General features: G+C 35.8%; 1 protein-coding gene across 1 annotated transcript; it reads left to right on the forward strand.

Annotated features, from left to right (window-relative positions):
- The first annotated feature begins 117 nt into the window (after positions 1-117).
- LOC127852407 (E3 ubiquitin-protein ligase parkin-like) lies at positions 118-16,350 on the forward strand. The gene is made up of 7 exons (XM_052386360.1): positions 118-191; positions 1,434-1,570; positions 3,619-3,680; positions 14,004-14,138; positions 15,112-15,192; positions 15,414-15,537; positions 16,343-16,350. Exons 1-7 carry the CDS (start codon positions 118-120, stop codon positions 16,348-16,350), a joined length of 621 nt encoding a protein of 206 aa, XP_052242320.1.
- The last annotated feature ends 1,873 nt before the right edge of the window (positions 16,351-18,223 follow it).

The raw sequence follows: 18,223 nt of genomic DNA on the forward strand, positions 1-18,223 counted from the left end.
AAACGCCACATGACCCTACCCCACCCACCTCATGTTTGTATTTCAGATGCCTCTCCGGGTGTTTTTCTGTCTGAAGTGTAACCCACAGAGGTGACACTCAAAGTTACGGATATCGTCATGGATCTGCATGTGGCATTTCAGATTCCTACTGGTGGCAGCCCTGTAGAAGCACCTTGTGCAGGCATGGGGGCGTATTCCTGTACAATAACATGGGCGTTAAGAAAATTGAAACCAGTAACTTAGACAATACGTAATAAATATTTGATTTGGTTAACACACCTGCTTTACAACATCCTATTGTAGTGCCTTACTTTGCCAACTAATTACTTAAAATTTCCAGATGGCACACATTTGCAAAATTTCATAGACTTGATTAGATTTCCTGAATTTGGTGGAGAGGTTTGGTCAATTAGAGTTCATGTCTGTGTCAGCCGCTAGCCAATCAGAAGTTAATTCACAAAAGACCATGTCAAATCAGAAACAAGCGCAAATTTCCCGAATGGCAAAGAAGTTTTACCTATATTTGTACGAAAATGATTTTGCACTGAAACTAATTTCATATTTTGTCCATTTCCCCTTTGAAAAAAACAAAAAATTGACCCTCGACAGCTTAAGTCCGAACTATTTTATAATATTAAAATATCTGTTATATTTTTACAAATTGTTTGAAAGTGATTTAATCTACAGTTGAACAAAAAACATTAGTTTAATAGTTTCGCAATTTTACAAGTACAAGAGTGGTGAGTAGTAAAAGTTCATCATCTGCAACCATAAAGTGATATCTGAACAAAGACAAAAGGGCTAACTTGTCCATATATTGCTCTGCTGTGTACTGAAACATGTCCAGTTTCAAACCCTTTGGCATTATATGACAACCTTTGTGAAGAATCACAATCTGATGTCACATACCAAATATCAAATGCTTTGTGCTCTGTGTTTCCAGTGTCCGTACAGGCTAATCAGGGACGACAAATTCCGCTTTAATGGAATTTTTCATTAACAGGAAGTCTCTTGTAAACAAAAATCCAGTCTTGGAGGAAAATGTTGTCCCTGATAAGCCTGTGCACACTGCAAAGGATAGCATTGGATGACCTGGTATGCACATGCATGAAGCGCAGTTTTCCTGGAACGTGACTTGAACAGTACTATGGTATTTTACCTAAATGCTTTCTGCGGTGTTTGTACCAGTTACAGTGTTTTGCAATTCATTGAAGTATATCAGTAAATTCTTATGTATATTAGCAGTGAAGAATACTAGAATATTAAGTTAAGTTTGTATAAAACTTCTAAATTTTTAATAACTATTTCATTTTTCATAACAACACATCAGCATTTTATTTGATTTTACCATAAGGGTTAAACAATGGAACTATGGTATCTGCTAAACATATCTAGATACAATATGTATGCTTAATCCTTGCACTGTTTCTCAGGAGTCCAATATTGGTGTATCCTTGCCCAGACCAGCATGTTGTGTGCATTGACTGCTTTAAAGTGTATGCCCAGACGTCTCTGGATCAGAGGACGTTCATAGAAGACCAAGAGGTGGGATATTCACTTTCCTGTCCTGGTAGGTTCTCCATCATGTAAGCCTCGTTCTTGGAAAACTGTTCTTCATGCATGTGCGTAAAGTGTCATCCCAGAATAGCCTGTACACTCTGCACAGGCTGATCAGGGATGACACTTTCCTCTTTTAAAGATTTTTTTTTAAATAAAGTCTCTTCTTTACATATATTCAAATATTTGTGGAACACAGGCTAATCTTGGATGACCTTTTACGCACATGCATTAAGCCCAGTTTTCCCAGAGCGAGGCTCACATTGTTTATCATGTCTTTCCGATGTTCTTATTGTCATAATGTCATATCATCCTTTGGAAATCAGACTCAATAACTGACTGCTCTTATATTGCTGAAATTATGTTAAATGCGGACAAAAATGTAAACAAACTATCAGTATTTGTTGACATCTTCAGAAATAAGTTTTTATGTAATTTTGTTTATCAGCAAATAACTGACTAAAGTATTTTGAATTCTGATCAATATGATTTTAAGGAAACTGGTTACAGTAAATAGACAGAATCACAATAACAAAGGAATGTCGAAGAAGAGTGGGTATATATATTTGCTGGATGTCGGTCGGTCTGTCAGTCGGTCTGTCTGTTCGTTTCAGAAACATAACTTGTCAACGAATGGACCGATTGTATTGATACTTCACATGTGCATTGGCCTTGGACAGTAGATGACCCCTAATAAAAATGGGGTCACTAGGTCAAGGTCACTGTCACAATAAGTGTGAAAATCATTTCTGATCAATAATCATCAACAAATTGACCGATTGGCTTAAAACATCACATGTGCATTGGCCTTGGACAGTAGATGACACCTAATGAAATTGGGGTCAATAGGTCAAAGGTCAAGGTCACTTTCAAAATAAGTGTGAACATTGTTTCTGATAAATAACTCGGCAACGAATTGACCAATTGGCTTGATACTTCACATGTGCATTGGCCTTGGACAGTAGATGACCCCTATTGAAATTTGGGTCACTAGTTCAAAGCCCTGTTTGGGGGCCATATGTCTCCGACCGTTCAACTCTTGTTTACAAGCAATGATTACTGGTACACAAAACAAATTGAGCCTCGCACTGGGAAAACGGGACTTAATGCATTTGCGAAAAGTGTCATCTCAGGATAGCCTTTTCTTTTAAAGGAAGTCTCTTCTAAGGGAAAATCTGATTTAGACGGACAGTTTCATCTTTAATTAGTCTGTGACCACTTCACAGGCCAATCTCATGGGGCAACACATTATGCACATGCATTAAGCCCTGTTATCCCAGAGTGAAGCTCAATTCCATTCTCACATTATATGATAACACATTATGCACATGCATTAAGCCCTGTTATCTCAGAGTGAAGCTCAATTCCATTCTCACATTATATGACAATAAATGTTGTAATTGTAAAGGCTAATACATGTTACCATGCTCCACTCAGACAAGGAAAATTGCATTATTATACCCACACAAACGAATTTTAGGGGAGTATATAGTAGTGAGCTTGTCTGTCGGTTAGTCGGTCTGTCGGTCTGTCTGTCTGTCAGTCCGTATTAAGTGTCTGCTCTCTAATTCAAGTTGTTTTCATCTGATCTTCATCAAACTTGGTCAGATGTTTTATCAAGATGATGTCTAGGTCAAGTTCGAATATGGGTCATGTCGGGTCAAAAACTAGGTCACAGGGTCACTTAGTGCGTTTTAAATAGTAAGCATGGTGTCTGTTCTCTAATTCAAGAGGTTTTCATCCGAGCTTCACCACACTTGGCCAGAAGTTGTATCTAGATGATGTGTAGGTAAAGTTCGTATATGGGCCGTTCCGGGTCGAACACTATGTCACGGGGTCACTTAGTGCGTTTTAAACATTGAGCATGGTGTCCGCTGTTTAATGTGAAGACAATATGCAAAATATTCTGTGTCAGTGCGGCGTGTGGGTGTATTCATCACGTCTGTGACAAAGCTCTAGTTTATCGAGAAGTTCCCCTTAGAAAAAATTAGCAGGCATAACAAAATAACATATATATATATGTATTGTAATGAATTATATTTAGTATTTCTGTAATTGCAGTTGGGTGTGAAAATTCATTGATACATGATGTCCATCATTTCCAACTGCTTGGCAAAGACCAGGTATTGTAGTATAATATATATGTGTTATGTTCTAAAGCTATAGTTGTAACAATAGCATAGTTTCATATTCCCAATTAGAGTGATAATAATGCTATAATTTGTCGCTGATTCCAAAACAAGGATTGTGATGTCCAGTTCTAACTGTTCTAAAGCAGTCAGTACTGTCTCCATAGATACAGTGGTCAGTGTACGTGCATTATCTAGTTATCATTTAATTTACTTCTTAGCTAACAAAATCGAACTCTACATAAAACATGATAATTTTGTTATGTTAGTAAAGTAATTCGAATGATAAACAATCCAATTTAAACATGTGTTTTTCCAGAGAGACTAGAACTTTTCGTACTGCTATCAAAACGTGCCTAATAAATTATTCAATCATACTCTTGAGTGAGCACATAATGTTGTATAGTTGGGTTCTCATTTTAAGATGAAGAGTGGCAATAACATAATCAACGTGGTGTCATGCCAATTTGAATTACTGTGTTCTCAATTATGACTGTGACTTCATGACAATGACTGTGACTTCATGACATTTGGTTACTAGTTATGCAACATTTAAGTATAGATTGACATGAATAAAAATTCATTTAAGACAACATATATATAATATTTGCACTTTTTTAGAAAAAAAGCGTATTTATTGATCTATTACATGTTTTATTATTGATAGATAGATCTCTGGTGCAGTGTACACAGATACTCATCACTACTTCAAAGAAGACAATAAAGACTTACTTAATTATTCGTTTGACGCATTGTGTATGATTGCTGATTATTATCAAAACAAGTTAAGTGAGTGTTATCAAATTTGAGTAAAAACAAAATGATAAAGACCAAGTAAAAACTATTCAATATCTGTTTGTGATTGATATAGGTATGCAGCACAGTTTGCATTTACATAACTTATCTTTGGTATTGTTTTAGTGTTAAATAATAAATGACATCAAGCTACACATATTATGTCAGAATATATTTTCTGATGTAGAGGTCATTCTGGTGTAGATGATGTGCCCATTCATAAGGAAGTGTTTTCAAAATCTTTAAAAGACACCAAGCATTGGTTCCTTCCATTTAATGGACTTCTCAGATGGTAAACAACGTTTAATTTGAGGGAATTTACCCACTTATGTCAGTACTAACAATCGCTTTTTGTGACATTTTTTTCAGGCGAGATTTTTAATTATTGCTTTGAATGTTAATATTTTAATGCGAGGATTGTTGCCTATCAATTAGTGTCGTTTAAAATTAATTGCATTTGATGTTATATCCTCTCATTTTCTTATAATAGTATAATGATGCGTATTTACAACAATGGTCATGTATTCGACAACGTTCACAGTTAAAGCGGGTATGCACAATCTTGACAAATGTTTGTTCAACAAAAATAAAATTCTTAAAACTTGATAAACATGCAGTTCATTATTAATTTGGAGACCCTTTCAGAAGAACATGTGTCCGAAAATTTGAATTTAGATGGATATTTAATTCAGAAATTAAACAACCAACTGTACAGACAGTTATTGCATCATGTAATAATAATACTAATTCCATATAGAAACCATTTTGTGGGTATATAACTTTTATTTGCATAATTTTCAATTATTATATTGATGTTTAACATAAAATTACTATAATCTGTAATTTGTTGAAGTAAATATGCTTTATAACAACGTTCAATTGTCTGAGGATATTAAAGATTTGTTTCTCAATTCCTGTCTTAAAGGGGCCTTTTCACAGATTTTGGCTTTTTTAAAATTATTCATTAAATGCTTTATATTGATAAATGTAAACATTGGATCATAAAAGCTCCAGTAAAAAATCAAGAAAAAAATTAAAAAAAAGGAAAAGAATATTGCCCGGAGCAGGTTTCGAACCAGTGACCCCTGGAGTCCTGCCAGAGTCCTGAAGTAAAAACGCTTTAGCCTACTGAGCTATTCCGCCGAGTACACTCTTGACGTATTTTATACCTTATATAAGCAATCTTCGTAGTTTCACAAAATTTAACGACAAAAACAGAACTCTCCAAATTATTCAATCGTTTCGCGTTGCAACGCTTTATAATTTTTAGGTTTTAAAATCGTCAAAAGATGCATATAATGGCTATATTAGAGCATGGTTAATGTTCAGTATTACTGTTTCCTCACAAATATCATAACTAAAACGAAAACTTACGAATCTGAAACAACTTTTTTCAATTTTGTCAATTTACCAAAGCGTGAAAAGATCCCTTTAATTTGTTTCATACGATAATATGCAAATGTAACATTATAGTATTTTGTGCGTGGTTTGTTTGTCAAAACAAGATCTTTTTTCACAGCTGACCTAAGACAGTGGGATTCATTATTTGAAAATGTAACTATATCATTCATATATGGAGGTGCTAAGTGGAAAATGGTTATATATTTTTGTATCATATTGTGATAATTTACCCTTTCATGAAATGGCATCGAAATCAATGTTTTAAGTAGTTTAATGTAGATAATGCATGTACACTGTAATACCAAATTTATATTTACTGACCAAGCCAATCATTATTGCTCATAATGATAACCCGTCGCCGTTTACAAATATTTACGATTCAGACCAAAATCATTTGTTATGCTCTGATTCAACTATTACAGAAAGATATATGTTAAAATTTATTTAATGAATATGATAATAGTACATGCCGAAAAATCTATCGGTAATATAAACATTTGAAGCCATTTATATTGTTTGATTTTAATTTCATAAATCAAAGTGGGAGCTGCGTTTAATCATATTTACCCTAATTTTAACAGCATTTAATCAATGTTATAAAGCCAGCACATAACACCTAACCTGTAATGAATATACATTTGTTAGTCCGATAGTTGTATCACATCACATATTTACATTTAAAAAGAATCATTCGTATATGCTTATGGTGTGATGTAAGTTCGGGTCTTTGGCTTTTTAGTTCGTGATGTGGTTTCGTAAGTGTTTAGAAAATTTATTATCTGCGACATAGAAGATAGAATGCTTATACCTAAGATAGCAAGTATTAATAGCATACCATAGTTTTATTGTGTTGCAGACCGTGCAGATATTGTGCCTACTTACTGAGGCCACACACTTAAGACTTTGAATCTACAAAACCAACAATGATGATACTACTAGTAATAATGTTTCTGATAAAGTCGCGGTTCGAATATGCTACCCATTCCCTTGTTATATTCGTTCGCATTTGCCCTTTGATTTTTTAGCTCACCTGATTGCTCAGGTGAGCTTTTGTGACCGGTCTTTGTCCGTCGTCTGTCCGTCCGTCCGTCCGTCCGTCCACATTTGTTCGTAAACACTCTAGAGGCCACATTTATTGTCCGATCTTCATGAAACTTGGTCAGAAGCTTTGTCCCAATGATCTCGGTCGAGTTCGAAACTGGGTCGTGCCGGGTCAAAAACTAGGTCACTAGGTCAAAAAAAAGAAAAAACTTGAAAACACTGTTGAAGTCACATTTCATGCCCAATCTTCATGTAACTTTGTCAAAATGCTTGTCTTAATGATATGTTGGTTGAGTTTAAAAGTGGTTCCGGTCCGTTGAAAAACATGTTCGCCAGTGGGCGGGGCAGTTTTCCTTATTTGGCTATAGAGAAACATTGTAAACACTCTAGAAGTCACAATATTTGCCCAATCATCATGAAATTTGGTCAAAACATTGGTTTTATTTATATCTCGGAAGAGTTCAAAAATGGTCTAGATCGGTGAAAAAACATGGCCGCCAGTGGGCGGGGCATTTTTCTCTATATGTATACAGTGAAAACATGTGAACACTCTAGAAGTCACATTTTTGGCCCAATTTTCATGAAATTTGGTCAGAACATTTGTTTCCTTAATATGAGAGTTGAGTTCGAAAATGGTTCCGTTCAGTTAAATAACATGGCTGCCGGGTTTGGGCGGGCAGTTTTCCTTATTTGGCTATAGAGAAACCTTGTAAACACTCTAGAAGTCACAATTTTTGCCCAATCATCATGAAAGCTGGTCAAAACATCGGTTTTATTGGTATCTCGGACGAGTTCGAAAATGGTCCAGATCGGTGAAAACACATGGCTGCCAGTGGGCGGGGCATTTTTCTCAATATGTATATAGTGAAAACATGTGAACACTCTAGAAGTCACATTTTGGCCCAATTTTCATGAAATTTGGTCAATACATTTGTTTCCTTGATATGAAAGTTGAGTTTGAAAATGATTCCGGTCAGTTGAATTACATGGCTGCCGGGGGGGGGGCAGTTTTCCTTATTTGGCTATTGAGAGACCTTGTAAACACTCTAGAAGTCACAATTTTTGCCCAATCATCATGAAAGTTGGTCAAAACATTGGTTTTATTTATATCTCAGACGAGTTTGAAAATGGTCCAGATCGGTGAAAACACATGGCTGCCAGTGGGCGGGGCATTTTGTCTATATGTATATAGTGAAAACATGTGAACACTCTAGAAGTCACATTTTGGCCCAATTTTCATGAAATTTGGTCAGAACATTTGTTTCCTTGATATGAGAGTTGAGTTAGAAAATGGTTCCGGTCAGTTGAATAACATGGCTGCCGGGAGGGGCAGTTTTCTTATATTTATACATAGTAAAAAAAGCTTGTGAATATTCTAGAAGTCACATTTGTTGCCCAATCATCATAAAACTTGGCGAAAAGATAGGTTTTATATATATTACATAATTAATGCCATAATTATTGCCCTTAGATTGTCCAAATTTTCATTATATTATACAAAATCCTTGTAAACACTCTAGAGGTCACAATTTTGTTTCAGATTTTATGAATCTTGGTCATAATATTTATTTTTGTAAGCAAAATTTGATATTTGGTAAGGGGGGTCAACTCAAAATATAGGTCACGAGGTCAAATCTTACAAAAACAAAAACACTCCATATGCCAGAGTTTTGGTTCAATAATGATGAAACTTGACAAGGATGTTTGTCTGGACAATATCTAGGTCAAGTTTAACGTTTGATAAAGATTGAATGAACTGACTCCTCTCAGGTGAGCGAACTAGGGCCATCTTGGCCCTCTTGTTTATCAAGTTGTATACGTACATAATAAACAAGAGATGTGTTTGTCAGAAACACAATGCCCCCCTATTGCGCCGCTTTGAAGCCATATATTTGACCTTTGACCTTGAACGATGACCTTGACCTTTAGCCACTCAAAATGTGCAGCTCTATGAGATACACATGCATGCCAAATATCAAGTTTCAATCTTTATTATTCAAAAAGTTATGACCAAACTTCAACGAGAAACCTTGTAAACACTCTAGAAGTCACACTATTTGCCCAATCATCATGAAATTTGGTCAAAACATTGGTTTTATTTATATCTCGGACGAGTTCAAAAATGGTCTAGAACGGTGAAAAAACATGGCCGCCAGTGGGCGGGGCATTTTTCTCTATATGTATATAGTGAAAACATGTGAACACTCTAGAAGTCACATTTTTGGCCCAATTTTCATGAAATTTGGTCAGAACATTTGTTTCCTTGATATGAGAGTTGAGTTCGAAAATGGTTCCGGTCAGTTGAATAACATGGCTGCCGGGTTGGGGCTGGCAGTTTTCCTTATTTGGCTATAGAGAAACCTTGTAAACACTCTAGAAGTCACAATTTTTGCCCAATCATTATGAAAGCTGGTCAAAACATTGGTTTTATTGGTATCTCGGACGAGTTCGAAAATGGTCCAGATCGGTGAAAAAACATGGCTGCGAGTGGGCGGGGCATTTTTCTCAATATGTATATAGTGAAAACATGTGAACACTCTAGAAGTCACATTTTGGCCCAATTTTCATAATTTGGTCAATACATGTGTTTCCTTGATATGAGAGTTGAGTTTGAAAATGGTTCCGGTCAGTTGAATTACATGGCTGCCGGGGGGGGGGGGAGGCAGTTTTCCTTATTTGGCTATTGAGAGACCTTGTAAACACTCTAGAAGTCACAATTTTTGCCCAATCATCATGAAAGTTGGTCAAAACATTGTTTTTTTTATATCTCAGACGAGTTCGAAAATGGTCCAGATCGGTGAAAAAACATAGCCAGTGGGCGGAGCATTTTTCTCTATATGTATATAGTGAAAACATGTGAACACTCTAGAAGTCACATTTTGGCCCAATTTTCATGAAATTTGGTCAGAACATGGCTGCCGGGGGGGCAGTTTTCTTATATTTATACATAGTAAAAAAAGCTTGTGAATATTCTAGAAGTCACATTTTTTGCCCAATCATCATGAAACTTGGTGAAAAGATTGGTATTATATATATCACATAATTAATGCCATAATTATTGCCCTTAGATTGTCCAAATTTTCATTATATTATACAAAATCCTTGTAAACACTCTAGAGGTCACAATTTTGTTTCAGATTTTATGAATCTTGGTCATAATATTTATTTTTGTAAGCAAAGTTTGATATTTGGTAAGGGGGGTCAACTCAAAATATAGGTCACGAGGTCAAATCTTACAAAAACAAAAACACTCCATATGCCAGAGTTTTGGTTCAATAATGATGAAACTTGACAAGGATGTTTGTCTGGACAATATCTAGGTCAAGTTTAACGTTTGATAAAGATTAAGTGAACTGACTCCTCTCAGGTGAGCGAACTAGGGCCATCTTGGCCCTCTTGTTTATCAAGTTGTATACGTACATAATAAACAAGAGATGTGTTTGTCAGAAACACAATGCCCCCCTATTGAGCCGCTTTGAAGCCATAAATTTGACCTTTGACCTTGAACGATGACCTTGACCTTTATCCACTCAAAATGTGCAGCTCCATGAGATACACATGCATGCCAAATATCAAGTTTCAATCTTTAATATTCAAAAAGTTATGACCAAACTTCAACGAGAAACCTTGTAAACACTCTAGAAGTCACACTATTTGCCCAATCATCATGAAATTTGGTCAAAACATTGGTTTTATTTATATCTCGGACGAGTTCAAAAATGGTCTAGATCGGTGAAAAAAACATGGCCGCCAGTGGGCGGGGCATTTTCTCTATATGTATATAGTGAAAACATGTGAACACTCTAGAAGTCACATTTTTTGCCCAATTTTCATGAAATTTGGTCAGAACATTTGTTTCCTTGATATGAGAGTTGAGTTCGAAAATGGTTCCGGTCAGTTGAATAACATGGCTGCCGGGTTGGGGCGGGCAGTTTTCCTTATTTGGCTATAGAGAAACCTTGTAAACACTCTAGAAGTCACAAATTTTGCCCAATCATCATGAAAGCTAGTAAAAACATTGGTTTTATTGGTATCTCGGACAAGTTCGAAAATGGTCCAGATCGGTGAAACAACATGGCTGCCAGTGGGCGGGGCATTTTTCTCAATATGTATATAGTGAAAACATGTGAACACTCTAGAAGTCACATTTTGGCCCAATTTTCATGAAATTTGGTCAATACATTTGTTTCCTTGATATGAGAGTTGAGTTCGAAAATGGTTCCGGTCAGTTGAATAACATGGCTGCCGGGTTGGGGCTGGCAGTTTTCCTTATTTGGCTATAGAGAAACCTTGTAAACACTCTAGAAGTCACAATTTTTGCCCAATCATCATGAAAGCTGGTCAAAACATTGGTTTTATTGGTATCTCGGACGAGTTCGAAAATGGTCCAGATCGGTGAAACAACATGGCCGCCAGTGGGCGGGGCATTTTTCTCTATATGTATATAGTGAAAACATGTGAACACTCTAGAAGTCACATTTTTGGCCCAATTTTCATGAAATTTGGTCAGAACATTTGTTTCCTTGATATGAGAGTTGAGTTTGAAAACGGTTCCGGCCAGTTGAATTACATGGCTGCCGGGGGGGGGGCAGTTTTCCTTATTTGGCTATTGAGAGACCTTGTAAACACTCTAGAAGTCACAATTTTTGCCCAATCATCATGAAAGTTGGTGAAAACTTTGGTTTTATTTATATCTCAGACGAGTTCGAAAATGGTCCAGATCGGTGAAAAAACATAGCCAGTGGGCGGGGCATTTTTCTCTATATGTATATAGTGAAAACATGTGAACACTCTAGAAGTCACATTTTGGCCCAATTTTCATGAAATTTGGTCAGAACATGGCTGCCGGGTGGGGGGGGCAGTTTTCTTATATTTATACATAGTAAAAAAAGCTTGTGAATATTCTAGAAGTCACATTTTTTTTACCCAATCATCATGAAACTTGGTGAAAAGATTGGTTTTATATATATCACATAATTAATGCCATAATTATTGCCCTTAGATTGTCCAAATTTTCATTATATTATACAAAATCCTTGTAAACACTCTAGAGGTCACAATTTTGTTTCAGATTTTATGAATCTTGGTCATAATATTTATTTTTGTAAGCAAAATTTGATTTTTGGTAAGGGGGGTCGACTCAAAATATAGGTCACGAGGTCAAATCTTACAAAAACAAAAACACTCCATATGCCAGAGTTTTGGTTCAATAATGATGAAACTTGACAAGGATGTTTGTCTGGACAATATCTAGGTCAAGTTTAACGTTTGATAAAGATTGAATTAACTGACTCCTCTCAGGTGAGCGAACTAGGGCCATCTTGGCCCTCTTGTTTATCAAGTTGTATACATACAGAATAAACAAGAGATGTGTTTGTCAGAAACACAATGCCCCCCTATTGCGCCGCTTTGAAGCCATAAATTTGACCTTTGACCTTGAACGATGACCTTGACCTTTAGCCACTCAAAATGTGCAGCTCCATGAGATACACATGCATGCCAAATATCAAGTTTCAATCTTTAATATTCAAAAAGTTATGACCAAACTTCAACGAAGGTAAAAGTTTTAGAAACGAAAAATACAATGATATTTGACCTTTGACCTTGAAGGATGACCTTGACCATGACTTTTTACCACTCAAAATGTGCAGCTTCATGAGATACACATGCATGCCAAATAAGAAGTTGCTATCTTTAATATTGCAAAAGTTATAAAACTTTAACAAAGGTTAAAGTTTGTGACACACACATACAATGACTGACTGACACAATGACAGACAGACAGGCCAAAAACAATATACCCCCGATCTTTCGATCCGGGGGCATAAAAAATTTATAAAAAAAACTATAGAATCACTGAAATATACAAAATATTTTTGTCAATGCAAGCAGTCACAAGTGGTGTTATTATAACATAGCATTAACATTTGTCACATACCATATTGAACAAAACCATTAATGAAATTGTGTTCATATGAAAATATTTGAATGCAATATATAACTAGTATATGATAAAAAGGGTGTTTGTTTCCACTTAAATCGCCAAAAAATAAAGGAAGTTAGATAAGCGTATTATTGTTTGGTTTTCATTGAACCTTTTTTCTTTAAAACAAGCAACTTAATAATGCACCAACGATATCCAAAGACAAAAATCTTCATAATGTCCATGCAACATCCTTTCTAACTGTGTAAAGTTGGACATCAGAAAATGCCCCGAAACAAACAATTTTCTGTTAGAAAGTTTGTTCAAAATAGCAATGCAAATTTTAGGGTTGCATCAAAAATAGGGTCGCTCGTGTTATTCAAAACAAACATTTTTTCACACCTATGAATATGTAATTTACACATGTATATTGTTATAAACCAATTATTTTGACATTTTTCTATTGAACGGATTGTATACAATAGGTGCCCAACAAAACACATTCACGCTTTGTCGACTCCTCCAGCTCTCCTCGACTAAGTAAACACTGTGGATATCAATCTCTTCCTCGACTCAAACTAACCAAAGGCGCCCTCGAGCCTTCCTTAGTCGAGGTTGAGTCGAGGTGGAGGTTGAGTGACGTTCTAGAATATAGCCATTAGTCAGCTTAACAGTCTTGTTATATGAAATGTGTACAGGTACTGTGGTAATCAGGTAGGGAAAAGTCAAAAAGGTTATAAACTTCTTAGTAGTAACTCCTAGTTTTTGTTTCAACCTTCCTACATTTTCCTAGTTTTTTCCTAGTTTTTTGTAACTAATTTGCCTAGTTTTCTCCTAGTTTTTTAAAAGGTGCTGCTGGAAAGCCTGCTTATGCATTTTCGTCATGAATATGAACATAGTTCTTGGAAAACTTGACTTAATTTAATGCATGTGTGTTAAGTGTCATCCCAGATTAGACTCTGCATTCAACACAGGATAATCAGGGACGACACTTTTCGCCTTAATTGTAATATTCGTTTGAAGAAAGTGTCTTCGAAGCAAAAATTCAGCTTATGCTGAAAGTGTCTTCCCTGGCGAAAAACACATGTTTATCTGAGACGACACTTACACACATGCATTAAGCCCTGTTTTCCCAGAACTAGGCTCATATTATTCAGTACGAGCGCTACAAGGACTTTGGTGCAGAGGAGTGCCTGTTGAAGTCTGGCGGTATATTCTGTCCAAACCCTGGCTGTGGGGAGGGGATCTTAGTGGTGGAACAGGCCAGATCTGTCAAGTGCCATACCTGTCGCGTAGGTGCCTTGTGGGGATTGTACTACAATATGAACCTCGTTCTGGGAAAACTGGGCTTAATGCATGTGCATAAAGTGTCATCCCAGATTAACCTGTGCAGTCGACAGGCTAATCTGGGACGACACTTAACGCACATGCATTAAGCCCAGTTTGCCTAGAACAAGTTTCATATATGTGTATATTTTATGGTTTTGTTAGAATATCAATTTGTATACATATATAATTGAAGAAAATAATACTCAAACAAACTTTCTTAAACGTTTAGTTTTGGGGCAAGAGAACTATGTATATAGTGAAGTTAGTGTTAAAATGCATTAAAATAAGTTGTTTGTGAGATAAGTTAATTAGAAAACACAAAATGCTGTTTTAATACAATTCTTTCTTTGTTCATAATTACATAATGTGCAATCTGTTTCAAATGGGAACAGTTGGCAGCTATTCAGTTGAAGTTTTTCCTTACTAGTAGTTTTTCAGTCCTATTTCAATGTTAGTTTTGCCATACAATTTTGGCTTTAGTTTTGCGCTACTATATCAGTTTGAGTTTTGCCGCTGATTTGAGGTTTTAGGTTACCATAACTATTTCAGTATATTTTTTCACAACTATTTCAGTTATAGTTGTTCCAGTTTGAGTTTTGCCACAATATTTCAGTTTGAATTTTGCAAAACGATTTAAGTTTGAGTTTTGCCATTCTATTTCATTTAATGATTTTCCACAATATTTTAGTTTGTGTGTTTCATACTATTTTAATATGAGTTTTGCCCCACTATTTCAAATAGAAATGTTACCCTACTATTTCGGTTTGAGGTTTGCCATACTACATGTAGTTCAGTTTGGTTTTGCCATGATACTGCAAATTGTAGGTTATCCGTACATTTCAATTTAAGGTCTTTGCTTTACTGTTGCAAGTCCAGTTTTGCAATAACATTCATCAAAAATAAAATTATGTTAAGTGTTTTGCCTCACTGTTTAAGTTTGAGTTTTGCCGCCAATGTAGCAGTGCCGTCGATCCAGGGGAATGCTCCATAGAAAGGATAGCAGAGGAAACATCAGGGGTAAATGAACAATTGATTTATTTGGGTACAAGAGTCATAAATAGAATATAATTATGTTAAAGAAATGGATGTGAATTAAACATTAATATTTAAAACATCAGTTTCTTTCAATATTATTTGTACTTTTATATTTAGTTCGTCTGTTTGCTTATTAGGCTATTTAAGTTATAGCAAACTTGGGTGATACATTTCAAGAATCTTCTATTTATTTTCACATTCAGTCTCAGGGCATCGATACAGAGCGGGCCCTTAGATCGAGATGGGACGCAATATCTCTGATCACAATTCAACAGATATCTAAACCGTGTCCACATTGTGGGGTCAAAACAGAGAGAAATGGTATTTGTTTAATAAACATGCTTTTGTTGTTTTTTTCAAAATATTTTTACCTTCTGCACTGAAAGTTAAAATAGCAGAAGATTAATTAGACAAGATTTAATTAATATCACCACCATCTGCTCATCATAGGTCATGTTAACCACTTAGATACGTATTTTCACGCATTTGTAGTGCTTTAGAAAGTAACATTTAATTAAAGACCTTTTTTACTAGATTTAAGTTTTATAGGCTTCAATTCCAACCCTTAGTTACAGATGAGTTGCAAATGTCATTTTCACTTTGCAAATGGTTAAATAATTATGATTAAAAAGTCCACACCGGTACAAACATTCCAAAGTATATATAAAAAGATCTTAATGTTACAATTTTGTATTTTACCAAAGTAATTTGGAGAACAAAAAATAATTTTCTTTTGGTACAGAACAAATATTTTGATAAGTAGCCTGTGAATTGGTTCCTTGTTGTATTAACAGAGAGCCAAAATGTGTTGGTACAATAAGTGTGAAGAAGGACTTGAAATCCAAAGTATAACTAATAATATGGAACAACAACTATATAGTCAATAAGCAGGTCTTAAAATAATGAAAAGTAACTATATAGTCAATTCGCTTGCCTTGCCTTTCAATATGAAACAGCATCTTTATTCAATTTGCATGTCTGTAAGGCTCTATTGGTCATTGTCAGCTTGGGTACTACTTACATGTACCCCGGGTACTCTTAAGTATACTAACATGAACCCCGGTACTCTTAAATATACTTACATGTAACCGGGAATTTAAACGCTAAATTGGTCGTAGTTGGCTATTTACAGATGTGTAAGAAAAAGGGTGTTCTATTGATAACCGATTGATTTTGATTGAGTAAATATCATATTTTAAAAAGGACAGTTTTAATTTGGGGGGTGGGGGGCGAACTTCAATGACAGCGGAAAGTGTCGTCCCAGATTAGCCTGTGCGGATTGCACAGACTAATCTGGGACGACACTTTATGTATATGTATTACGCTCATTGTTCAATTAACGAGACTCAAATTATCATCCTGGTGTTACCCTTGAGGCTGTTTGAGAACAACTAAAACGGGATGTCAGCATGCTGCACTTTGGTTGTCAGATAATTAAATGCCGAAAGGAATATAATAATATAATCTGTCTGCCTGTCTGCCTGCCTGTCTGCCTGCCTGCCTGCCTGCCTACCTGCCTGGCTGCTTGCCTGCCTGCCTGTCTGTCTGTCTGTGACTCAGCCAGTAAACATATCTAATATTTCTTGTGTGTTTCGTGTTTGTTTGAAAACCCGAATTCCATAATGAAATGGCATAATGAGCCCTGGGTCAGAATATCCTCATTTGACGACACTGCAGGTCGTGTGGATGATGCCTTCAGATCGTGTGTTAAAATACATTTATTTCTAACTTTGCTTTTCCCGCATTATGCCTACATACATGTCGTGTATGACTTTGAAGTGAATCCTGTAATAAAGCTGATTGAATTGCGATCATCGGGTACAGCTTTGTTTACTTTATTCCGATGTTACATGCTACATGGTATGTCACAATGTTTTGGACCATGCAATACTTAATCTTTTTTACGAAATTTATTTAAATGTTATTGAGTTTAGTGTGTCTATCGTTCTGTACAGATTCGTTATGATTGCTGAATTATAAAGCTTAGCATAATGAACGTGTGTAAGGCTGATAAAGTTCACTGATAAAATTGTTTAGGTAACATATGACGTTACTAGTCTATTGTATTATTATCTTGTATTAAATTGATAAAACACAAATGTGATTACAAGATAGATAGATACCAATACTAAGTGACTTTCATTACGGAATGTGATTTACTGTTGTGTTTGTTTGTTTTTTGCTTGTGTTAATTGTTGTGGTTGTGTTAATTGCATTTATATGAAGTAATTGGATGAAATATAATTCATTAAACATAGTGTTTGGATTTCGATTTATATGGTCTGTTATTTAAAATCGTAAGAATTGTTTTGTACCACGGTAATTGTGAGATAGTTATAAATACAATCAGCCCTTTGTAGCAATTGTTTCTGTCTCTGATGTTTTCTAACAAGTGTAGTGTGGATTTTGTAAATATAACCAGAAGGTGACCAAACATGAATCTCGCTATGGGAAAACGGGGCTTCATACATGCAGTCCGCACACGCTAATCGGGGACGACTTTTTACGCAGGTATGTTTTTTTTCGTTTAAATGAAGTATTTTGCGATTATTCAAGTTTAGGCGGAAAGTGTCGTCCCTGATTTGCCTGTGCGGACTGCATTAAGCGCCTTTTCCCAGCGCGAGGCTCGTTCGACCCTGTGCGTTATGATTCAACAATATGTAAATGTGTATAAGGCAACTGTTGTAGTCATTTTGCCCTCTACGTGACTGGTATAAGCGTTAGCTCTCGGAGGACTTATGTGGGTTGTTCGCACATAGGACCAGACCTCTCAATACAGTTTTACATCTGTGACATTACCATTACAAGACATCTGGCGAGAAATTTTTGTCGCATTTTGATTAGATATTGGAGACGTAAAACATAGTATGGGCATGTACGCCCACAGTTTTATTTCCTGAAAATGTTTTACAGTAGTGCGTTTAACAGACCAGTAGACGCATAACAGTGTTTCACGTGTGACATTGCCCAATTTACAGTAGTGTGTCTATCAGACCAGTAGACGCATAACAGT

This window comes from Dreissena polymorpha, chromosome 12 (genome assembly GCF_020536995.1).
Source record: "Dreissena polymorpha isolate Duluth1 chromosome 12, UMN_Dpol_1.0, whole genome shotgun sequence".
Classification (NCBI taxonomy): Eukaryota; Metazoa; Mollusca; class Bivalvia; order Myida; family Dreissenidae; genus Dreissena; species Dreissena polymorpha.